Below are 26083 nucleotides of genomic sequence, written 5' to 3' on the forward strand. Positions count from 1 at the left end.
CAGCCTCAGAGCTGAGCCTCCAGCGCTGGCTCTGGGCAAACACGTGGTGATTTTTATTTAATTCCACATGTAGGTCCTGGATAAGCCATTCTCAAATACTCCCTGCTGTTGTGGAGCCCCTCACCAACAGGAACAAGCCAAAGAGGAGCTTTCCCACAGAGCTCCCAAGAAAAGCTGGTGAGGTTGGAGCATGGAAACCCTGCTGTGGGATGGAGCAGGGGCAGGGAATTGCTGCTGGGTGGGAAAAGCTTGGAGTTCTCCAGGTTTGGAGAACACTCTTGGGTACATCTCTCATCACCAGTTCACCCCCTGCCCGTGCTGCCCCCTGATCCTTTCCCAGCAGAGAAACAAAAAACAAAACAAAACTCCAATGCCCTTCAGGTAACGCTCAGATCACGACACTGAGCATGATTCCCTTTCATTCCCATGACAGCTTATTTAATGATGGGGACTTGCTGGAGCACAGCACCACTGCCACAGGTCCCCTCTGATCCATGGACACCAGTCCCTCATAAAAGCCTGGGGGATTGCAACCACAAATGGATTACAGCTGATACAAGAGTTCTAGATGGGGGAAAAAGAGATTTCAATCTGCATAAATGAAGGGGAAACACTATAAGCTGTGTACCAAGTAATTAAGAAAATCAAAAGAGTGGTTTGATTAAAAAATAAAATTAAAAAAAAAATATATATACACACCCCTGGCACTGCAGGGTTTTTTTGCAATAACTGAAGGAACAAATACTAACAGAATAGAGCAACACAGGCACATCCATCTTCTCCCTGTTGTGGGGTTTGGGTTGTTGTGGGGTTGTGGTTGGTTGGTTTGGGGTTGAGGTATTTTTCACCTTTGTTTTACAAATGCTGGTGTTACTCCAAAGCAATGCAAGAGACTTTAGCCTGGGAGAAGTGGTCAATGAGAGAACACAAAATACTGACCAGCTTGTTAAGGGACATCTTTCACCTGGGACACAGCAGGGCCGTGGATGACCAGGAGTATGGTAGAAAACAGGCAGTGTGACCATGGAATAGCACACCAGGCACGTACACAGGATGGTCAAATTAAACCTTTTCAGACTGGATTTAATCTCATATTTCCTAACCTCTGAGCAAGGACCTTTCAATCACATTTCTCTAAGTTTGTTCTCCATCTGTGGTTGCTTTTAAAACATCCACAACCTGGAGTTAGCAGCTTTTCCCAGCACTGCTTTATTAAATGTAAAACTGCACATACCGAAGGCTCAGACCCAGGAACCACTGCGTGTTATCAGTTTGGATAATCTGCATCATCTATTTGAAAAGGCAACACTTCAGTGCTATACTGTGGTTCCTGCATGTGTGAGAAGCCAGACCCAAGACTAAAAATACACATGGCATGAAAAGGTACATTCCTGCTCGCTCTGTGCCTACCCTACAGAAGGAAACATCTCGTTGATCTGCCAAAACACTGTTTTTCTTAAGCAGGTTTTTTTTTTTTTGAAGTAGTGTAGCTGAACCAGGCTTATCAAATCGATTAAAAACAGAACAGAGCAACGTGTCCATGATGCACTGTAAAGATTTCTAAATAGTCCATAAGCATAAATGTCAGTTTTAGTTTTCCTTCGCTTATGAAGCATGGCAAATATCTCTTTCCTCTGATACTCCTGGGATCAGCTCAAACTACCTAACCCAGAAGTAATTTTTTTTCCACTGGATCTAGTGGGATCTGGGTAAGACTCTGTTAGTTTTGATCATCCATGACAAATCACTAAAAACCAAACTACTGATGCTAGTGAACATTTTTAATCATATCAATATTTAAAAAGAGTTTGTGCAGTGATGAGATGTCGTACTCCAGCCACCTAACCAAACCCCAAACTCTAATGAGTATATCAACAGGCATGGATTGAAGCTGGAACACCCCTCTCAGTCCCTCAGAAAGAAATCAGAATCTTTTATGACTGAAACAATACATTTATTTAAAGGATAGCTTTTGGTTTCTGGACATCTGCAGCTCCTGTTCAAATTAAATGTGTGCTTGATACCAAAGCCTACGTAATTCAAAATCAATCAATCAAGAGGGATGAAGAGAAAGTGGTGTCAACGTTCAGCTAGAGGTTGTGAATTCACGGTGGCTCTGGACAGATTTTCCCATCCCTCCCCACCTCCTTTCACCACCAGTTTCATACAGATTATGGCTCTCCATGGTGGAGCTTGGCAGAGTCACAAAAACTGTTCGTGCAGGAGGGGAAATAAAAACACTCCCCTATCAAGAACACACTTGTTTAAAAAAAGATACCCAGCTGCTGAAAGCACATACTTCATAAAGTTTACAAACCCATTCAACAAACTGGGGCTTTAATCTTTGTATATTTTGACAGAGAACAGTCTGGGAGCATTACACAAATGGGGAATTAATGCAGAGCTGAGCAGTTCTTGCCCGGGACGGAAGGATGCGGAATATGAGCTGGGCCATGCAAACTGTGCTTCTCCATGCTAAACAAAGTTCACGCTGGCAGGTGTAAACTGAGACTGTCCAACCATGAAAACACTGAAAAAAGGACAGATGTGAAGGGAATTTCCCTGCTACTGCTGAGATTACCACCCTGGGCTCAAAAATGTTGGTGCTGAAGGGCCTGCAGCCCAAGGAAATGAACTGAATGCACTGACACAGCCCTGCACGGCCACCAAAATCCCTGCAAGCCAGAATGGATCCCAAACATGGCAAAAGCACAGCTGGTTGGGATATGATGTGTCCCAAACCTGGAAAGAAGCAGAAATGGTCACCAGACCTGTCACAAAGAGAAGGGGGTTCACGCACCCCTGACCAAGGGCAAAGTGAACAATAAACAGTGAGGGCAAGGTGCCTGACAGAAATTAGCATCCACCTCTGGAAAATAAAGCTGGTACCACGTGCACAGCATGGTCTGCACTGCACTGCCCTTCATCTGAGGAGGGGAAGAACCCTGAACTCCAGGGAGTTGGACCTCAACTCCTCCCCCAGGCTGTGGATATTTTTCTGCTTGATTTGTAACGATGCAGAGACCCGTGAGGGGAAGAATATCACACTCAGCCCTCAGCAAAGGGCACAAACAGACATGTTAACTCTGAGCATTAAATTCAGCCAGACTGACAGCTTAATCTCTGCATCTTAAATGTCAAGAACTGGCATGGCAGAGACCCCAGGCAAGGACCACAGAGCACTGCCCTGACCGAGCCTTTTGGGAGGAAGGTGGTGAAGTCAGCATCCCATTCAGGAAAATCACTGACCAAGCGATCCTCAAAAGCCTGCAGGAGCATAAACTATGGTGAGAAAGCCTCACAAGCTGCTGGCTTTAGGCTTGGGCTGCTCACACGTTTCCTGTAAGTTTGCAGCTCCTCAGCCAGTCTCTCCAGTGTTTCTTTTCTGCTGTGCAGCTGCTCTTCAGCAGGACAAGAAGCAGCTTTCAGCTGAAGAGCCACTGAAAACCAGCCCCCAGGCTGTCACTGGGAATGCTGGGAATACAGGGTGAGGGAGGAGCAGGACACCAGACATGCAGGAGGCACAAATATGAAGTGCCAAGGGTATTTTGATGAAGTTGCATCCTGTGATAAAAGCGGATCAGGGTGCAAAAGGGGTGATTTCAAAAGAAGTGGAGCAGAGAAATCTCCATAATCCTGGTGTTGGCTGGATTTGACAAGGAAGAAGGTCCAGATTGTGGTAAAGAGAGACCTGCACAGCCCTGAACATCTGCAAGTCCTGCTGCTTGAACTGAGCTGAACTTTGGGCTTGTCTTTGTTGAGCTGTTTCAGCCCATGAGCTCCAGCCGTGACCTGGGCAGGATCAAAGGCACCTGAACCCTCTGAGGACTGCAACAACCAGCACAGAACCACTGGGAATGAACCCTACCACCAACCATAACCACGTACTTGGTGTAGGGAATGGAGCTTTCTGCACTTTTCCTGAGGAAGACAGAAAGTAAACTGCATATAAAACCACGCTCTGGAAAAGATGTTTTTCCGATTTAGTTGACAAGTTGTGTTTTCCCAAGCTAACATTACACATTTCCAATTGATTTCCTACAGAGCTACAAATGTTACACTAAATTAGCATTATTAAGGGTAATAACACTGCAAGGGGTTTTGCTGAGTGCAGGATCAGGGATTTATATTTATCTCTTTCCCAGGGCAAGCACAACACTGTCAGTTATTTCCTTTTCAACTTCTTCAATGCTTTGTCCAGAGCAGTAAAATTGTAAAAATTCATTTTTTACAGGCTGGTTCCCAGATAAAAGCAGAAAACTCTGGTTGCACAGTGAGTTTCACTGGAGAATTAACCCCACGCAGGAACCTCTCAGTAGTTAAAATAAACTCAGCCGCTGGTTACTTGCAGGCAGAGGAAATGACAGCAGTTACGTTATGATCTCTGATCTTCCATTTGCAGACTCAAATGGAATCTCCAAGATAACTTTCCAGCAAGGAAGGGTGAAGGTCAAGCCCAAGCAAATCACTTGACATCTCAGAGGGGTTTATCCCACGCAAATGCCTCCTCCTGGCACCGCAGAGTTTTGCCACTGCTGGCGTGCACAAACCATTAGCAGGCACCCCAAATCCTAAGGCAAACACTACTGCAGTAAAACAGGCTGCAGAATGTAAAAAGGTATTACTGTGTTAATGCAGAAATGCTTCACGTTGCATGAGACCCAGAGACTGCCCTGCTAAAGGTCAAAACAAAGGGTCTGTTTCCCATTTAAGAACAAGCCCTTGCAAGAGGTGGTGCTCACTTGCCAACTTTCATAAAAAAGATTAATCCACAATATCAATATGAATATAATTTTTCATACTAAAATACAGATTTATTTTAAGGAAGTGGATAGTATTTGTATTACATTTTATAGGCCCCTATAGTTACATCTGGTCCTTATTTATTTAAATTTTATTCAGCTTGCATAATATTTTTGCTTACAGTTATATTCTCTAAGATCAGAAAAGCTAAAACCTGAAAATTCAATGGCACTATTCATTAACATTCCTTCGCTCTGCAGTCATACACATTTGCAAGCTCTCCTTTGATTCTGAAATAATAAAACTAAGGTAATAAGATGTTTAGTGTAAAAATATATGACTTAAGTCAGAATGATAGAAAGAGCTATGTTCCTGTGAATCACATGCCAAAGCAAACCGAAGTTTTTCAAAAAGTATACATGCTCATTTTAGAGGGAATAATAAAACACAGAATGACATATTAAAACCTTAACTCTCTCACTCTCATTATTTTATTAAGTTACCGAAAAAAGGAGAGTTTGCAGTGTACACAGCATAGCACAGGTTATAAAGAATGCATGAGGTGCTGGGGGTGTGTGACACAGGAAGCCAAAAGCCAGGGGTTCCAGCCAGCAGCAGCCAGGATCCTCCTGAAGCCCATCCTGACAGGTCCTGCTGCTTTTGTATATTGTTAGCCTCAATTTTATGGTTGATTTACATTCCTGGAAGACAGCAGCTCCTTCAAGCAAGGCCCTGCTACACAAGCGAGCCCTACCATCAGCTAAACCCTTGCCAAAGACCCATCAAACACATGATTTGCAAAACTTACTGCCCTAATTCCCTTTTGTGACAACTCCTGTACAAAGCAGCTTGGGTTTGTCATGCTCCTGCGAGCCAGTGTCCTCCTGGAATGATGATGAATCCACCAACTCCACTCCTGCATTACCCAAGCAGGAGTCAAAGCCATGCCTCACAATCTCAAGCTAACTGCATTTACCACCCTGTCATTAAGCTGCCTTCTGGTTTATGAATGTGGCCAAGGGTTCAGGGGTTTAGGAGGGATTACATTTTTGCCTCTCCCAACCACAGGCTCCCCCTCTGGATACCCGAGCCACGATTAAAGACTCAGGGCTGCCATTCCCCTTTCTCATCCCATTGTTCCATTCGTTGTGTGGGGGATTTAACAGCAGCAGCAGCATCTTACAGCCCACATATTGCTGGAGCCTCCCCAGAGGCCAATATCCCCCTTCTCATTTGTAGTTACAAGGTGAGCACATTTCACCAGAGCACTCTCAGTCCTGGCTGCACTGCATGTCTGGGCAATCACTCAGATGCTGTCTGTTTTATACCTGATAAAGATATTTTTGCCTGAATTTAAACATAACTAAGTGGGGAGGGTGGGATGAAAGCTCAGCCGAGGGAGAGCCTGCTCAGTGACACAGGAGTCCCAGAGCCCTGGTGCTCAGGTAGGTCCCCACTGCTGCCAGACTGCAGCAGGGCACAAAGCTGAGCTCTAGGCTTGGCTTTGGAGCAGGAACAGCCTGGTTTTGGCAGCACGGAGCCCTCACAGGGTAATTAGCCCTCACAGGGTAATTATCCCTCGCAGCTCCAGGGGCAAACACTGGGGCTTGAACAGCTGCAGCTTCAAGTCACAGTTTTCCTGATTATTCCCTTGCCCTTCCTCAACAGATGGGGTTTATTCAAGGGATGACTCACCTGGACTGACAGAAGGAGTCTAAATATTCTTCTGTCAAATTGCATCCCACCCTCAGGAAGCTCCCAGAAAAGCCTCTGGGCTAACCCAGGTGATCAGGGAAGATTTTTGCTCCCCATCTCTCACCAACTCCTGTTAGCTGAGCACAGGAATATTCTGGTATTTTTCATGTTCCAGTTCCCTGGCTTTGTGGATTGCTTTATTTTACAGATGGAGTACCTTAAAGTTTGTCAATTGCCTTAAAAATGCTTTTTATTAAAGTCAGCTGAAAGCAAAAGTACAAAAAGAAAATTTACCACATCCAAAGCAGACAACCCAGTATAAAAAATCCTGCATAAGAGGTTTGATGTTGTTTACAACAAAAACCACACAGCATAAAGTATATTTTTCTTCCTTTCTGTGTGAGGCTGAGATAATGACCACCCCCTACTCCACCTCCAGAGAGCCCTAAGTTACAGACCCTGCAATAATCTTTTATACCTCTTCAGCAATTACTTGAAGTGATTTCCAGCCCCAGCTGAGCCTCTGAGCCCTCCTCCCTCCCAGGCTCTCTAACCTTCCCTGGAGGAACATCCCCAAACCAGCCTTGAAACTGCAGAATGCCCTCTGGCATGTCTGAGTGTCTCACTCACCCAGGCAGCAAAGCCAGAGTCAATAACCACCACTAATCAACTCGACCATCACTAAATTATTCAGCTGGCAGCAGAGCTGTGCCCCCACCCTGCAGAGAAAATGTTTGTATCTTAGAGCAGTACCTCTCCCATGTGCTGCCAGGAATCAAATCCCTGAAAATTCACTGTCCTGGATTACAGAAAATCATTGCAAGTTGTTAAGTGGGCAGCGTTCACCCACTCTGGGGTGACAACGGGCTGGGATTTCAGAGGATGGTGGGATGGTTTGGGTTGGGAGGCACCTCAGAGTGGGACACCTTCCACTAGGCCAGGCTGATCTAAGCTCTGCTCAACACCCACAGCCTCTCTGGACAAAGCCCTCATCCCATCTGGATGAGTACAATTCAAAACAATTCCTTGATGCCCTGCTCTTTGAGGATTTAGGATGAAAATCTCATGTGTGTCCTGGAGAGCCTCAAACCTCATTTTGGGGATGTTTCTGAAAACACTTCTTTTTTTCCCCCCCTGTTTTAAATTTCCACTCTGAGGTTACTTTTACAAGTCTGATTGGACTACAACCAAAAAAAAAGAAAAAAATCAAAAACTGAGAGTCCTGTGCTTCAGCCAGCTCCACTCTGCACTTTAATTGCTTTAAAGCAGAGGCCATGTGTTGTGTTCTCTCAGGGGTACGTGGGAAGGTGAAATGAAAGTGAGTGAAGAAAAAAAATACCTTATAAAAAATCAGCACTTAGAGGGAAATGAAATAGAGCTGCTCCAGAGCAGTCTGAAGATCAACAGCATGAAGACAACTCCCAAGGACAACCCTTCCTTGGGCATGCCTTTTCTGCAAGCACATCCTTCCAGCTCCCCAAGCACAGAGCCCCAGCCCTGGTCTATAATACATCACTGGAAAGGGTTTGCAGTTTAAGGGGATGGACATCTCCTCACCAAAAAACATTTCATAGGGGTTAAGACATCACTCTCCAACCTCCTGAACAAATTAACCTCCCTGCTCACAGGCTGTATTTTTCAAGTCTCTACTTGGTGATTCCTGATGAGATTCCTGAGGTTATGACTTAAAAGTTGCACTCTATATTTCATTTCGAAGCAGCCTGTCCCTGGCTGCCAGATTTATTATTCTAAAAGCTGGGCCTGTACATCTTGTGCTCAAGGAAGATATAAAATATTCTGAGAGAGCTTTCCCATCCCATGTGAGCTGCTGTTGAGCACCCTCAGCTCAGCATTTTCGATCAAGAAAATTTTAGTACAACATGGGTGAGGCCCTTACAGGCTTGCCATGTTCTGAGCAGCATTCCTGGCTTCCCCCATGCTGATAAATTCCTTCTGAGATGCCAGGATCTGGGGTTCATGTCCTTCAGGGGTTTGTGGGCACTTCTGCTGAAGCCAATTACAGGTCATCCTCATTTCTCTGCACTGCACCAAACAGTGAATCTTGGACACAAAATTTCTGCCACGCGAGACCTCCAGGAGTGATGAGCTCCTCTGGTCTTGCCTTTTTTAAAATACAGAAGATGTCCATGTGTGTAACTGAGTTAAAACCAAATGACAGAGAGCAAGACACGTCCATCACTCAGCCCCACGGAGCTGTTTTGTTCTATTTTCTCTCTAAGCCATGAAACTCAGAAAGACAGAAACTTTCCAACAGCCCTGAGCAGTATTTGCTTTTACTCCTCATTATGTCACGTGAACGTCGTTTCAACTCTTTACAAAAGGTTTTCTGACTCCAGGGCAACAAAAAAACCCAAAACCCAAAAAAAAGGCATCAAAGTAATTTGGAGAAGATCAGAAGACAGAAAAATGGGAGGTTCCCTGCCTGTGGGAGGGGGGTGCAAGTGGAGGATCTTCAAGGTTTCCAACCCAAACTCTTCCAGGATTCTGGGATCCCACCAGCTGTGGCCACAGCTCTGGGCTCCTGCCTTGAGCAGAAGGGGCTGTTTTGGAGCAGGGAGTTATGGAGAATCCCAGAGAGGCTCTGTGCACATGGCAAATGATCAGGTTAGGCTGTGGTTTCCCAAAAGCACCTTGTTTCCTATGAAACACCATTTCTTGCCTTTCAATGAGCAGATTCAGAATTATGAGAAGAAACAGGGACTCATTTTGGGTAAGTCCTGTAAGTTGAGGATCTGAAAATTGGGGAGTTGGACCTCCCTCCCTTCATGGTTTGTTACTGCACAGACTTTTAAAATCAACTCCTAGGAGGACACTTTAATGAATAAACTAATGAAAGCATAATACTTAACCAAAACCATTTACTCAATTTAAAGACTAAAACCCTTTGCATTTTTCTCATCTGCTCTGTAAAGCAGTTATTTACAATTTTCATTTATTTATATTAAAATCTCATTAAAGACACACAGAATATTGCATCTGACAGACTGCCATGTATTATTTCCAAATTCCAGTTAAATGAAAAAGCAGGGAGATGACTAACACCGAGCAACTTATTTGAATTTACTCAACACTGAGGAGCTTGACAAAAAAAAAGGGGGACTGGGGGCAAAGCTGTGCATGGCTAGAAAGAGTGAAAACTAACCCAGCTCCATCTCCATGGGAAACAAAGGAATTCATCCCAGCTCCACATAACTGGAGACTGGGATAAATGGGGCCAAAACCTGAATTTTTTCCAATTTCAGCTTTAATGCTGTAAAAGATCCAGCCCACACTCTGCAAAAGAAAACTTTATTTTTCCTTTTGATTTCCTTTCTTCTTTCCTTTCAATTTTTTTTACTTTTTTTTTCTTTACCCTAGAAGAAGACTGCTACATTGCAACTGTCTGTACCTGCTGACATTTTGATGCTTAATGATGCACTACTGTGATATTTTGGGCAAAAACTGCATGTACCAGAGTATTCCACTGCCTGAAGAGTCTCAGTGTCAGGGAATTCAGGAGAACCCAGCAAAGACACCTCTGCAACAGAGACTCGTTGACTGAAAGAGCTGAATTTGACATTTAAAAAAACCCAATCTGGCTTCTGTTACACTGGAGCAAAGCTTCTCTCAAATGGGAAGTGGAGAGGAGACAGCAAGAGCAGAGGCAGAGAGGGGTTTATGGGGTTTAGCATCACTAATGTGCTGAGCTCATGCTTGAACTGATGCATTTTAATTCATCTGAAGATAATTTTTTTTAAAACCAGCATATCAAGGAGGCAGATTAAGCCAAAAGACACAGAAAGCAATAAAAGATTACCTTTGGTTTACCTCTGTTCTGCAAGGGCTTTTGCTGGCAGGCAGATAAATCACAGTTTGTTTAAACAGCTACTGAGCATTTCTGCTCTCAAGACAGAGGTGTTATCCTTGCTGAGACAGCTCTACCTCTGCAACATTAATTTCTAGTCCAGCCATTCCAACTCCTGATTCACAATGGTTAAATAAAAGAAAACACATTTGCAACCTCTGACAACAGCAGAAAAACTACTGAAACACAAACAACTTAAACAGGAGCATCACCTGATCTGACACAAGGCAAAATCACCAATTTTTTATTGGAGGTTATGGTTGGCTTGTCCTCCCTGTTTTCCACAACTTATTAGAGCAATTACCTATGAAGGGCATTATTATTTTCCATGTTTTCTCTGTCTGTCTGCTGCAAACATTATTTTAACAGAAACTCACCAGGGGAGTGTCTTTGCCCCCGACGATGCTGAGCCCGAGGCCTGAGCGACCCTTGGAGATCTCTATGGTCATCTCCTGCCCTGGAACTATGGGACAAGTGGCTGGATCCACAGGCAGTGGAGGTGGGAAGACACCTGGGAACATCACAAGGGCAAGAATTCAGTTGCACAAGACAGTAAGAAAATGAGAACCACCAAAGGAATGGTGTGACAACGGCTAATTTAGCTTTTTTTTTTGCTCTTCACCTTCATAAAATTGAACTAGAGGGCCACTCTGAGTCACTTCTGAAGTCTCTAAACCAGAGCCTGGGGGGACACCTAATTTAGTTTTCACCTCTGCAATTCAGATCATGGTGGAAAGGGGTATTCCTTTCAGGCCAGGTAAAGCCATATTCCAGCACCATGGAATGAACAGCATGTCCCAAATTGTCTTTTCTTCTATTTCAATCAAAAACAAGATCATCTTGGTATGTAAAAGTCAAGAAAAACAAGTGAAGACACCTCCAAGCTCTCAAAAAATGTGACAGGAGAGAAAAATACAAACACCTTATAAAATAACTGAGAATAGGTCATTGGATGCTCAAAGGAACAAAACTTCAGCAGAAATTATGTGGAAAACAAAATGAAAACACCCATTTTGGGTTAGGGTAGTAAAAACACACAACATTGTGGCAAAATCACTGGTTCCTACCACGGCTGGTGACTTCTGGCTCTGGAGAAAGGCGAGGAGGGGCTGGCTCCAGGGGCACCTCCTGGGAGCTCCCGGGGGCTGTCGTGGAAGATTTGGGCTGCTTCATCTGGCTGAGGACCTGAAAGCAAAGCAGAAGCAAGAGAGATCAGTTATCAGTCTCCATGGTGTGGTGAGGTCACTGTGCCTCACTAAATCCTCCAAATCAACAGGAGGAAAACAAGCAATTCCCACACATTCAAAGAGGAGCCAGTCATTTTTTATGTCTCCACCAATAAAATTATTTTAATGTCTTCCCAGTTAATCCTTTCCCCCCAAGAATCACTCAGTCTTTAACCAAATCTCAGAACCCTCCCTTGCTGGTTAACATGAAGACACAAACGTTTTCCTGAACACACATACATTTTCTGGGAGCTGCTCCTCTGTCTCCTGCTCGTCTGCCACCACTGGTGTGTCAGCTCTACATTTCACATCCTAAAAAGTCGAAAAACAAAACAAGACGTATTGAAAATGTCTCACTAGCTCCAATAAAATACCCTCCAAAACTCAGAATCATGATTGCAGGGAAATCCAGTGATGTTTTGGAGGGACAGGACACAGGGAATGGCTTCCAGAGGGCAGGGATGGATGGGATATTGGGAAGGAATTCCTGGCTGGGCTGGAATTCCCAGAAAAATGTGGCTGCCCCATTCCTGGCAGTGTCCAGGGCCAGCTTGGAGCAGCCTGGGGCAGTGGGAGGTGTCCCTGCCATGGCAGGGCTGGCACTGGATGGAATTAAAGTCCCTCCCAACCCAAACCAGTCTGGGATTCCAGGATTTCTCCATGTAAATCCATTTGTACCACCAAGAAAAGCTGAAGCCCAAACCTTAAACGAGGCAAAGCTGCTGTGAGCACAGGGAGTAGCAGGAGTTATTAAAATATCAGGAGTTATTAACATCACACCCCTCAGCTCTGAGGGCATGCAGGGCACAGCAGGGATTTTTGGAGAGGGGATTATCACAGATTGCTCTGGAATGACTGGGACAGCAATTCCCAAGCTGTGTGTAGGGACCCCTCGGTGCCCACAGCAGGAGGGGGCTCCAAGTCATTTGCTCTCTCCTCCCCCTCCTTTTTTGGCTCTCCTAAATAAAGCAACTGCTTAAAAATGCATCCTCCAGCCCCATTAAAAAGATCTCCAGCAATGGTGCTTCAATCACTGGCTCCACTCATAGCCTAATTTATTCCTCTACCTTTGCAATACACAAAAATATGTTTTAATATCCTACTTTTACAACTGCTTCCAGACAGGTACAGTGCCCTCCCTTGTTAGCTCTTCACTAAACCTGGGCCACTTTGATCCAAGTAATAGTTATTTTTCTTATCCCATATTAAAACCCCTGATCAACAGCCTAGATTGCAGAAAAACTAAGTACCAACTTCCCAAGATTACCTCAAACCTTTTTCAAACATTCAAAAGTTACTCTGCATCTCAGCAAGAATTTCTAATTAAGATGACAATTTCTACATTAAATAAAAAGCAAACAGAATTGTAGGTAACTCAGCTTGGAAGTACTGGCCTTGTTTGCTGGAGTTTCATTATGCTAAAAGATCCCAACCCCCACAGGATCTTTTTTTTTCCCCTTGAATTTTTCTCCAAGCTTGCTGAAACTCTACAACTGCAACTATTATCCAACAGGATAACAGGAAAAAAAAGATAAAGGGGTGATCTCATTGTATTATCAGAGGTGTCAGGGGAGGAATGGAAGACTGCTCTGTCATTTTCTGAGAGATTGTTTTAATGAGCAATGAAAAATTACTTCATACTTCCCTTTTTCATTGTGATGTGTGACTAAAATCTGAAGCCTCATCTTGCACCACAAGCAAGCACCAGGCACCACCTTTACATCTCCCTGATCTTTTAACTGTGCTCGAGGTACCTGAACAAAATGAGCACCAAATACACTCAGCATTTGTCAAAAGCCTGCAGCCCCACTGGTTTAATAAAATTCAACCCCTCAACTCCATCCAAAAGCACTTTTACACTGCCCCTCCTCTTTGCCAGTGTTTCAAGGATTTGTTTTCTCTTTGTGGTGAAGACAGATTATTGTTCCACGTTCAAACCTTTAAAGGCAAATTAATCCATTCTCACATACCATTTTCACTTTGTCAGATTAAATCTTCCAAGAGCATCTCAAAGCCCCTTCCTCCAATTCTTTTCCAAGCACACCTTATAGAAAATCAGATTTCTTCAATCTAGGACCTTGCAGGAGGCCACCTCAAACCTCAGCTAACAAACACACAGACTCTGCCTAACACTTCCACTGGCTCCAGTTCAGAAACAAAGTTGTTTTCCTTCCCCCTTCTTATCATCCCAGCCTACAATGACGTCCATTATACAACTTTATAGCTTTTAAAGTGATGAAGTGACAACAAAGAGTATGTTGTGAGAGACTGACAAATTTATCAGCAACAGATGAGCAGAGAACGATGTGAATTTTTTAACTTTCCTTTTATTACAGCTGTCACTTGGTGAGACATCCTGCCCATGCTTTGAGCTGTACATACTTGTGGAAGATCTCTGCTGATAAGCACATACTTTTTATTTACTCAGTGAACTTGATCTTACTTGTTGACTTTCACATTCCTGATTTCTCCTGACATGTGACTGAGAAATTCAGTAACAATGGTGAGGTAGCACTGAGGCTCTGGTAGCAGCATCATGCTGTGAAAAAAAGGGCTGTTTTCTTTTGCTTCACTAGAACACTGCAAGACAAATCTCCCTTCCCAAAAACACCAATTTCTGTTGTGCTGCACTGCAGAGTCAAAATCTTAATGCCAGGTAAGAAAAAACCCTCTCCCTTGGGACCAGAACCATTAGCACACTCCCAAAACTGAGATCCGCTCAGGAATATTCCCCATGCAGTTTTAAAATCCTGACTGAAAGAACACTCTGAAATTATCAAACTGGTTTTTGCCATTATTTTTCATCCATTTATTCCCCTAAGCCAAGGGCTGGCCCAACTGAAGGCATTATGGAATGAGCAGTTGAGTCTATAGGAATTCCAATTCTAAGTGCAGGCCTTTGACTTCTCTTACCTCTCTGCCATTGCTCTGTTTGGGACAACTCTTTTTCTTTCTTTTTGCCTTTCAACTTGTGCCCTTTGGCTCCACAGCTCCCTTCTTTCTTGCTGCCAATATATTCTGGGTTTCCTGTGGTTCCAGAAGCATCTTCCCTCCACACCTACCTTTGCTGCAATTTCTTTTTCCCATTAAATTCACCCCTCCTCTAACACCACTCAAAGAGCTTCCCAGCACCACAGCCCACACCAGAAGTTCACTTTCGTGTAACATATTTTATGTGGTTTTATCTGCTTCAGTCTTTGAGCAATTTCTCCTATTACCTTGCAATCCCTCTAAAATTTCTTGCCAAGTTGAGCAAGAACTGCAATAAAACCAGGTGAGTGACACCTGCAAATACATACAGGGAAAATCTGACTCCTTTATATTCCAGCCCATCAGAGGAATCTGCACTGGGCTACCAAACAGCAATAACTCAACCTCTTAGTAATCCATTAGGGACATAAATCAATCCATGGCTGATTAATTCTGATGCTTGAATAGCACATAACACTTCCTAACTCTTGGAATTTGCAGACTCATTAGTTAAACACTTACTAGCTGCAGAACATTATGTATATTCAATTTATATTTGCAAACCCCATGACACTCCTTGCAAGAGACATGATGGAGCAGGAAGAAGACATCTAAGAGAAAAAACATCCAGAAATGTCAGGTTTCCTTAGCTGAGGGGACACAGCAAGTCCTGCACTCCTTGAAACTGGAGCAGGCAGCAAAAAGACTCTCTCAGCAAATTCTGATGTACCTCTAGCTTAGGCATGTTTAGTGTTTTCCATTTTAAATTTCTAACACAGTGTCCAAAAAGAAGTAATCAGAGCTGCACCCTGAAGGACTTTCAGATTCCTGATAATGCATGATCCTGACCTATCAAACAACAAAAATCTCCATCTGTGTCAATGAGAAGTTCAGTATTTATTACAGTGCACGCTGACAGAACCACATTAAAGCTCAAGTTATGGCCTTAATGCAGAAATCACTGAGAGCAACTCTATAGCTGTGCTATTCAGGAGGCAAGACTAGATTATGATAATAGACATCTTGGCCTTAGAATTTATGAAGCTATGAATATAAATGAGGATATGATTTACAGACCAGGTTTTTTCTAAAGTTTGTCACACATGGATGGCAGGAGTGGAAACACAATCCCCTCACTCACCAAGAACCCAAGAGAGGGCCAAAATGCTACGTGGAAACTCTTATCTTGGTATTTTAACAGGTTTTACTGAGTGCTCAGTTCATGAAAACATGGGTTCATGGCTCAGTTCATGGGTATGTAAAGCTGAGTTTGATTCTGCTTTTACATGTACTGGAGATTATCTGACCAAAGTTCTGCAACACTCCAATAAAAAGGCAGAGAAAACCAATCAAGCCCAGAGAGCCTCCACATTCTGAACTCTAATAATCCTTAAATATTGCCTCAAGTCACTCACAGCTTTGCTGGGTTCCTCATCAGTCAAGCTTTTCATGACAACTTCCAAACTCGGGTCTTCCTCACCTCCTGCAGGTTCGGTGCCACCGTGCTCCTGGGAGAAAGGATTGACAACAGCTTTTAAACAGAGCTCTGGGCCCCCATAGCAGCTAAACAGAAAAATTGGACAGTTTTACCCTTTTCTGTTGTGTTTTTTAGACAAGGGGCAGCATGACAAGGTGGAAAGATCCACAATTAAAGCCTCCCAGTGTCAGGGGGTGAGTGAGGGATGTAACTCTGGGAAGGCAGACATTGGTCCCAACTTGGCTGACAAAAAGCACTACAAAATATTCCCAAAACTGCACTTAGGGGCAGCTCTGAAGGCCAGACTAATCCCTGCCAGCTGTGAAAACTGTGGACTTGGTATGAAGAGCTTTTTTCTAGACCTCTGTCCCATGCTCAGCAGGTTAAAGGAGTCCCAGTTTCCTTCACACGGTCTGAGCAGCTTGGCAAAATCATGGAATGGTTTGGGTGGGAAAGGACCCTAAAGTCCCCCCAGTGCCACCCCCTGTCATGGGCAGGGACACCTCCCACTGTCCCAGGCTGCTCCAGCCTGGCCTTGGGCACTGCCAGGGATCCAGGGGCAGCCACAGCTGCTCTGGGAGTTCCATCCCAGCCCCTCTCCATCCTCCCAGCCAGGAATTCCTTCCTAATACCCCATCTAAATCCCTCTTTTCCAGCTTAAAGCTATTCCCTGTGTCCTGTCCCTCTCCAGCTCTCCTGGAGCCCCTCCAGGCCCTGCCAGGGGCTCTGAGCTCTCCCTGGATCCTTCTCCTCTCCAGGTGAGGACCCCCAGCTCTCCCAGCCTGGCTCCAGCCCTGCAGCAGCTCCAGAGCCTCCCCTGGACTCTTCAGGCCTAGAAACAAAACTATTTCTGAATTTTCATTAGGCATTTTACATTTAAGTAAATGTAAACTCAAATGTCTGGACCACCACTTGAGAGGACAAAGCACCTCTGTTCACTGTTGCAAAAAAATATCTCATTCTGGTGATTGAAACTTCCAAAACCAGATTTTACAGCAATTAATATTGAACAGACTCTGTTTGTGGAGGCTTGCCCAGAGTATCACACCACAACACAAGACCCTGATTTAAGGTGCATTTACTGTTTATCACTTCTCGTATAACAAAGATAAAGAGATAAGCTGCAGATAAAGAGATAAGATAAAGATCAAGAGATGAGCTGAAGAAAACTAACACAGTAATCCATGGTAACTGTGGCACCCTGATAGTCCATTCCACCAGCCAGGCTGTTTAATGTGATCTGACAAGTTACATGTAGGGTGCATGTAACACACAATGTTAAATATTTATGTGGTATTTCAAAGATATTTGAAGATATTTCAAGATATAAGGCTATTTTTTTCTTTATTTAAAGAGAGGAAGAGCTGCCAAAGAAAGCAATGTAAACTTCTGTATAACATCACTATATTTGGTTATGTTGATTTTATGTAATAGCAAGATACCAGCTAGAAGTAAAAACCTGTATTTACTTATAAAACAAACACAATGTAAATAGTCAGAACTTGCCATTAATGCATGAAACTCAACCCACAAGCATCTACCTCTAAAGGCAAACACAGACACACTTGGGTAGAGTCTAATTACAGCCAGTTGACCAGAGGACAGAATGCACCTAAACAAAGCTTTGTGCTTCCTCCTGAAGGCACAAATATTAAACAAATGCAGGTATTAAAGATAAAATGAACTCTGTGAATTGTTAAGTAATTTACAAAGCACCAGCTGCACCTGGGACGCGCTGCTGGTGTTGGGGAGAGAAGGAAAAGCCAAAGCCCTGTCCACAAATGACTGAGATCCAAACAAAACACGAGCAGTTCTTGCTCTGTGCAGCACCAGGCCTGCAAGGAGCAGCCATCAGAGGTAAGAGAGTCTGGAAAACAGCAGCAGGAGTGCAAACAGGAGATGCATCCAGCCTCACCTCCCGTGGCCCCGTGCTGAGGGATCCCAGCCACGCTCATGGAAATACCAGGAGTTCAATGCACATGGATTTATTGAGGCAAGACCAATCCCCAATTGAATTACAAAACATCTTTTGCTTTATTAGCTCAGATAGAAATAGAATTAAAAAGCAACAGCGAGGCTAAGCGTGTAGTTTATCTAGAAAATTTAGTTACACCATATTGAGATGTCAAAATGATAACGAGTGTGGTGGCTGCAGGGATTCCTGGTGCACAGGGGAGCAATCAGTCTGCACTGGGGCTGAGGTAGCAACAAAAATCACAGAAAACACTGGCAGCATTACCACACTGAGATTGTTTTTGCATTTAGGATTACTCCAGGCAGAACTGCCTCAGCACAACCAGCTGAAAAAGGAGCAGGACAAGGTTTAAATTTGGAGGAGGTGGCAAGGTTTTAGTTTGGATCCTTCTCCTCCTGCATAGCAAGTACCCTGTTTAATAGCTGCTGTTAATGCCATGCAGGTCTGTGGAGCAACCAGATCAATAAAAAAGAGACAGGGCAAAATAAGCCTATTAGGCCAAGTCTCTACCCAACACATTTTACGACCCCGGGTTTAATTAGACAAGGTGCTCAAACTTATCACGAGCTGCTAATTATGATTAATCAATTCAATTTAGCAGTCTCTAATTAAAAACAACAGCCCACAAACCTTACCTCAATGGCAGAGTGGGAGGCTGAAGGCAGTGGGAAGGGAGCGACAGCCATCTGGCTGACTGCATCTTCACTTCTGCACAACAAAACAAAACACCACGTTACACACCAAACCAGGGTGGGCAAACTCTTCCTTGGACTTGGTTCTGCCCTTTAAAAAACACCCTCAACAGCATGACAACTGTTTTTTATCAGAGTTAGAGCTCAGAAAATCACTTCATTTTTGCTCTGGTTCCTTGCTCCCCAGCAGATCCCATCCCTCCATGGCAGCAGAGGGGGCTTATCTGGGACACACTGACATCATGTCCTTTGAAAATCTAATTTTGTGGGGATTATCAGAGGATGCAGTTGGAGTTTATGGTCCCTACATAGATGTGCTCACACTTAGTTAGCCTCTTTTAATGGTCTCTACATCTACTATAAACTGTTTGTTTATAGTTTCATGTTCACATTACTGAAATACAATACCTGTTTTCATGTAACAGATTGCTTTTTCTTTTTTTGTTCCTTTTTCCTGCAGTCTTTTCTAAAAGAGTCAATGTAAAAACTTGGAAGAGATTTTATAAAATGCAGGGAGAAGAGGAGATGAACACTGATTCTCCCTCCATATGAAGTGAATTATTTTTCCAAAAGGCTTATGATGTATGGCATCTTTTTCTCTCTCTTTAAAATGCCTCTGAAGTTTACATCTGTTTACTTTGTTTTTTTATTTAACAGCATTTTGCCTTGCTGATATTTTTCCTTGACTGCCATTGAAAATTATTTGTTTTCTGGAATTATCTCTGTGGTTTTTTTGCCTCTGTAAAACGACACCAGGTAACAGATGACTTCAGTGATATCGTTTAAGGGAAATCATTACAGAATCACAGAATGGTTTGGGTGAGAAAGGACTTTAAAACACATCCAGTGCCATCCCTGCCATGGCAGGGACACCTTGCACTGTCCCAGGCTGCTCCAGCCTGGCCTTGGGCACTGCCAGGGATCCAGGGGCAGCCACAGCTGCTCTGGGCACCCTGTGCCAGGGCCTCACCACACTCCCAGGGAGGAATTTATTCCCAAAATCCAACCTAAATCTACCCCAGCCAGCTTACAGCCATTCCTCCCTGTCCCATCACTTCGTGCCTTTTCACAAAGTTCCTTCTCCAGCCTTTCTGCAGGAGAATTGTGAGATGCTGCTGCTTCACAGCTACAGTTCTTAGGTGAAGGGAAGTGAGTTCTCCTGGCTCCTCCAGGTTTGATTTTCTCTCTACTACACTCCACGTTACTGTGACACGAGCAGAACCTTTTCCTCTTTGATTTCTGGAATAAACTGTTAGACTGTTATGTGTTTTAAACACATTTTATGGAAGTGCCTGAAAGAAAAAAGTTGAATTTTCCCCCTGAAGGGTTAAAAGACGTGGAGCTAGCACGTTCTGATCAGTGAGAAATAACTCTGTGAATCAACAGCTCCCAGCACAGCAGCAAATGGGAGTCACGGGCATCTGAAATGATAAATCCTGCAGGCCAGGGTTGGTGAATTCATTTACTTATCTCCAAGCACACAGCCACAGCACAGAAAGGAGCTGGCTGGGTGCTGCTCAGAGCTGCCCTGGCTCCCAGCCTCTCCTGCTGCACACACAGGGCAGGACAGGCACCGAGCCCCTGAATTTCAGCAGCACTGCACAGTTCCCAAGTGCATTTTACCCCACAGGGCATATTGGGCAAGGACGTTTTCCCTGCTCTTATCTTGGGGAGACATCGATCTCCTTATGGTTGGTGCTTTTCTAACCTACAGGAATCAATCACCCAGTGATTTTGTGATTCTGCCTTGACTGCAGAGGTTTTCCTGACAATAGTTTATGTGGAGTACAACCGGCATGAAAAGCAACCCCACTCTGCAGCTCACAATGCAGGCTGCGTGCTGTGTAATTAGGAGCAAACATGGAAATAAAGATATATATATAATGGATATCTATAGAGATATAAAAAAAAATTTATAAACCATACAAATATATAAATATAAAAACATATTTTATATAAAATATATAAAAATAGATAAATAATATAAATATATAAATATATAATAGAAAATACATTATATACTATCTAAAATACATATAATAAAGAACATACATTAAAAATATAAAAAATTTTAAAAATATATTGATATAAAGATATAAAATATGTATTTATATATGTATATGTAAAATATATGTATAAATAAAGGATATATATAACTAAAAACTATATATATACATAAGCTTTTGTAAGAAATACCCTAAAAATTGCTAGACAGAAGCTTCCTGACAAACTGGGGTGTAATTAATCATCCAAACTTGCTTTCACTTCATACACAAACACCTTCGTATTTTTTTGCACCAGTGGGGAAAAAAATATCTTTATGCAGCTTTAAGTGGATGGCCATTTTTATTCCAAGCAATAAAAAACCACTTATGGTAATTCCCCCAGGGAAAAAAAAAAAAAAAAAGGCAAAAATATAAAAACCCCCAAGGTTACACAGTGTCACAACTTGTAATCTCCCCCTGCTAGGACTCGTACATATTTAAATACTTTAATGCTGCTTCAAAGGAGAATGCTTCAAAGCCGAATCAAAGTGGGAATATATTTTAAAGTGACAGATCTAATAATAAATTGCTGTTTCTGCCCTCCACAAGTGTCCTCAACTAAAATGTGAATTTATTTACGACTAAAAGGAGCAATCATTTTCTTTTGATGCAGGGGCAGACATCTTAGAAGTCTGATCATCATATTCAAATTACAGTGACTGCAGACGAGCATTCAACATATTTGCCAATAGTTGCTCCAGAACCACCTCCAAAAAAGCTGTTCCCAGTTGCTGGTGCTCAATCCTGCTTGGGGTTAAGGCATCTAAACCTTCCCACTCAAGACAAAGGCTTCATTCCTTACTACATTTTACTTCTTTCTAGTTTCTAGTCTGAACAGGAGCCCTGGACATTCCCAATGCTGTCTTGTAGACCAAAAAAAAAAAACACCAAAAAAACTCATGATGTTCTGCTCCATCTGCACCTTTGCAGCTTAAGCAAAGGGAAACACATTTACTACTGCCTTAAATACCACAAAAACTTGGTACAAGAGAAGCCTAAAGAGAGCCACACACAAAGAGAAATCCAAAGGGAGCAGCCAGGAAGGTGCAGGAAGGAATGAAGAGAAGCTGAAGTTGGGTGCTGAAAGGCAAAACTAAGAGAAATCCCAAACCATTCCCACTTGGAGGGCCAACCCCAGCACCTCAGAGATTTAGTTCCCCACAGGACACACTGAATTGCTCTCTGGGGGCTCCTGGCAACTTCTGACTCACCACAGACCTCCAGATGTCCTCTGCACGTCCAAACCAAGGGAGAAGAACCTCCTGCCAAAATATCTGCACCACCAACACCGAGAGAGCATTTGCAAGGGGCTGTGGATGCTTTTTGTGGGAGTACATCAAGAATCAGAAGGAAAACCCAATAGCTTGTTTGAAGTGACACAAAAATCTGAGATAGAACAGAGATGTGGAACAAGGGAATAAATGCCTCCTCTGCAAGGTGACACCAGGACATAAAGTCTTGCAGATTATTGAAAGTTTATAAATGTATATGTATATAATAGTGTAAATAAATGTAGAACAGAGGAATAAATGTCTCCTCCATAAGGTGACACCAGGACACAAAGTCTTGCAGATTGCTGAGAGCTTATAAATGTATATGTAAATAGTAGTGTAAATAAATGTAGAACAGGGGAATAAATGCTTCCTCTGCAAGGTGACACCAGGACACAAAGAATGGCAGATTATTGAAAGCTTATAAATGTATATGTAAATAATAGTGTAAATAAATGAAATAGTAGCGTAAGTAAATGTAAAACAAGGGAATAAATGTTTCCTTTGTGTAATAAATGTTTCCATCTCACAAGGTGACACCAGGACTTAAAGAATGGCAGATTATCTAAAGTTTATATTGTCCACATCCTGCTTGTTAAGTTAAAATAAAAAAAAAAAAAAAAAACAACCAAACAAATCAAGATCTTGTATTTTCTCATCTTTGTCTTCGCTCTGGAAGCTCCTTTGGAAAAGAGGATCTGCAGGAAAGCTGCACAATGAACAGGCACACTGGGTTTCTCCTCCAAGGCAGGACCTTTGTGCATCTTCCTGAAAAATCTCTCCCCCAGCAGCAAGAACAGTCTTGCTCTGCACTTCCTCTCCTTCCACCCCCAAGTACAGGGGAGCCACAGGCACAGGGGTATTTTAAATGAACAACTAATGTTCCTATAAACTGCAGCTTAGGTCATCAAAGGTTTTGCAGGAGCCCAAATTACTGAACTTCCTGAGCCATTCCTGAGCCTGTTCCCACACGTGTATGACAGAGAGGAGGAAACAGCTCTGGAGAAAACAGGAAAAGTTCAAACTTGCACACACACAGGGCCTGGCAAGGGCTTAGTTTTAAAGCTTTCCCACATGAAAGAAGCTCAGCAATCAAAGCAAGTAAAAACAGGAGTTTATACCCTTAAAATATGGCCAATTACGTAGGTTTGAACCAACGTAAAAATAATTCCTAATTCTAATTATTTCTAATTATGATAGAAATAATTTCTAATAATTTTCTAATTATGATAGAAATATTTTCTAATAATTTTCTAATTATGATAGAAATAATTTTTAATAATTTCCTAATTATTATAGAAATAATTTCTAAAGCATGGCAGTGTTTGAGAGTGGCACTAAACATAAGATGTCACTTCTACAGGCTCTGAAAGAAGGGTCAAAGCCACAGCAGTGGGGAGTGTTGAACAACCCAGACACTCCCCAGTCCTTGGAGCAGAAGGATCCCTCTCCTCTGCACATCACCATAAATAACAGGAGATTACACCTGGAAGTGGAAGGAGGGGTTGGGTGACAGATTTGTGGGCTTCACAATCCCACCAGCAGGAAGCAACAATATCAGAGCAGCGGCTGCAGTGTGGGAGGGCTCAGGACAGATGACAGATGGAATTCAAATCAGAAAAACCCCTCACTATTGAAGCATTTCTCATGGTTCATCACAGCACAAGGGAATTTTTTTTTTTTTAAGGGATAAAGGTAGACCAAGGAGTGACTCACAGGACTGAACACAATGGGAGGATGGTTTGCAATCAGTGGAATTCACTTTGGTTCAAGCACTCAGCTATATTTGATCTGCTCATTATACCAACACTAAAGCATCAAACCAGATTAAACGCAGTTAATTGAGCATGGAAAAAGCACTGAATTTGCTGAATCATAAAATTCTCACTGTAAAAGAGCATTCTTGATGTATACTGGATTTCCTACTCAGGATGTAAAATTTAATTATATTGTTTCATTGTGCATGGCACAGGGATGGACTTACAACACATGACCAAAACCCACAACGGGTAGAAACACATCCTATTTTGGGAATTGGAGCACAGACACTCCTAAAAGAAGCAAGTCCCTCTCTCATGTTATTACCTGGCTAATTCCTGTTGGAGAATCAGAGCAAGAATTTCAAAAGGCAACTAAGATATTACATCCTTATTGCCCCTAAAAAAAGCAAAGTGACACTCTAACTGCAAATCTTTTAGATGCTCTTAGAAGCTCAAGTAATTAATGAGACCACTGGGAAACAGGGCTGTGTTAAGACTTATATTTTGGAATCTGGCCAAAATCAACTGTTTTAAATAATCATCGTCAACTTAATTGAGGAAAAGATGCTCATAAAGCAGAGTGAGAAGCCTTCCAACGTAAGGGGGTGTCTGTGATTCTCACAGCAGCTACTGAGCTGTGTCTCATCAGCAAAAATTCCAGGGAAGGGTGGGAATGCAATTGTAACACTACCTGGGTGTAAAAAAGTGTGAACAGACTTTTATAGCACACGTGGTAAGGCAGGATTTCAGCAAAAAGTCAAAAAGGCTGAGGATACCTTTTATCCTTTATCTTTGTCTAGAAGAAGCAATAAATTTGGGGCTGGATCTGGATAATCTTTAAGGTCCCTTCCAACCCAAACCATTCTGTGATTCTCTGAAGTTATTTAATGATCGTTATTACAGCTCTCACAGAAAGGCTTTTCTGTGCCCAGGAATTTCTGGGCTTCTTTCACAACTGATTAAGGAGTTTATGGAAACATCCCCCTGCCCTGCACATGAACCAAAACACCAGGAATAGGAAAACCTGGATGCTGTTTCCTGCTTCCAAGGGGAAAGCAGCAAGCTTATCACTCAGCATCCTGCATCTCGGGGAAAAAAGGCCTCAGGGTATCAGAGAGGGCACTTGGAACAGCCCAAAAATTCCACCAGCTTGGCTTTTATGCCCTGAATCAGCTCAATCAGGACCTTTTCAGGCTCTGGATTGATGTGTTTCTACAAAATTATAATCTACTCAGGTTTTTCACTGGTGAAATGAGAATATTTTTATTTTGGTGAACATGAAGACCAAATTAATTTGTCTCAGAGCTCCTGCAGTCCGTGTCATTTTGCTGTGGTGAGCTGTGGTGTAACGTAGCCAAAACATATCCAGAGGCACAAAAAGGCCACAGCTCATGTTTTCACTCAGCAGCATCCACTGGGTTTGTGGTCTGAGCTGGAGGAATGGGAAGCACCAAGACAGACTGGGCTTGTGGAACAGGGTTTGCATGAGAAGAGCAAATAATTCTTGTTTGTCCTTAAAATCCACATTGAAGAGAGACGGTCTAATTTGTCTTTGCTAGAACTTGAGCACACATCAAAAAACAAGGGACATTGGTTTTCTCCCCACGTTTGGGGCAGTGCTCCAGTTACTGAGGACATCCTCTCAGTGGGACAATTCCCTTTTATTGCTGTTCCAGTCCTGCCTGGGCTGAGCAAACAAACCCATCAGCTGTCAGTGCCAGGCCAAGAGCAGTGACAAGACATTGTGCTCTTGGGAAGATGGAAGTTTACACCCTCAGCAGCAGCACTTAAAAGCAGAAATTGTTTTTTTTTTTTTTTAAATCTCTGAGATGGAAACAAGAATCACCCAATGGTATTTCCAATATCTATTTCTAGTATCTCTTGAATATTTGAGATGAATTTTTGCCTTGAAGATCACAATCAGAAAAGGAGAATTTTAGCTAAGAACCTACATGGCCTTTGTGTCTCAAAGGGCAAAAGCCACACCAAGGATCCCAAAGCCACACCAAGGATCCCAAAGCCACACCAAGGACCTGCAGCCCATGGAAGTGGCTCTGCCAGGGCCATTCCCTGGAGCTCTGCTTGGAGCACCAGGGCAGGCTGCAAGGAGCCCCCACTCTTGGCTTGGGCTCCCACAAGTCATGGTTTTGCCTCTGGAACTTCCAACCAGCCCCATTTTCCACAGGCAATTAAATAATGGTGAGTGAGTTGTGGGACGTGACGTTGAATTTTCAATGGCTGGGGAAAGTAACACAGGAGCTGCAGGCAAGAGCATTAATCTCCTCCAGATCCTCTGAGCTGCCAAGGATAGCAACTCATTCCTCACGGAGCTAATGCTGCTCTTCCATCATTTCTGGGCACGCT

General features: G+C 43.1%; 1 protein-coding gene across 1 annotated transcript in view; it reads right to left on the minus strand.

Annotated features, from left to right (window-relative positions):
• The window catches only part of PATJ (PATJ crumbs cell polarity complex component), a 132115-nt gene that overhangs the window by 19622 nt on the left and 86410 nt on the right, over nucleotides 1-26083 (minus strand). The window contains 5 exon segments of the mRNA XM_041421570.1: nucleotides 10681-10814; nucleotides 11371-11488; nucleotides 11770-11841; nucleotides 15915-16007; nucleotides 18587-18659. Coding sequence (XP_041277504.1) covers nucleotides 10681-10814; nucleotides 11371-11488; nucleotides 11770-11841; nucleotides 15915-16007; nucleotides 18587-18659 — 490 coding nt within the window.

The sequence above is a fragment of the Onychostruthus taczanowskii genome, unplaced genomic scaffold (assembly GCF_017590055.1).
Source record: "Onychostruthus taczanowskii isolate IOZ18803 unplaced genomic scaffold, ASM1759005v1 scaffold7, whole genome shotgun sequence".
NCBI classification, from domain to species: Eukaryota; Metazoa; Chordata; class Aves; order Passeriformes; family Passeridae; genus Onychostruthus; species Onychostruthus taczanowskii.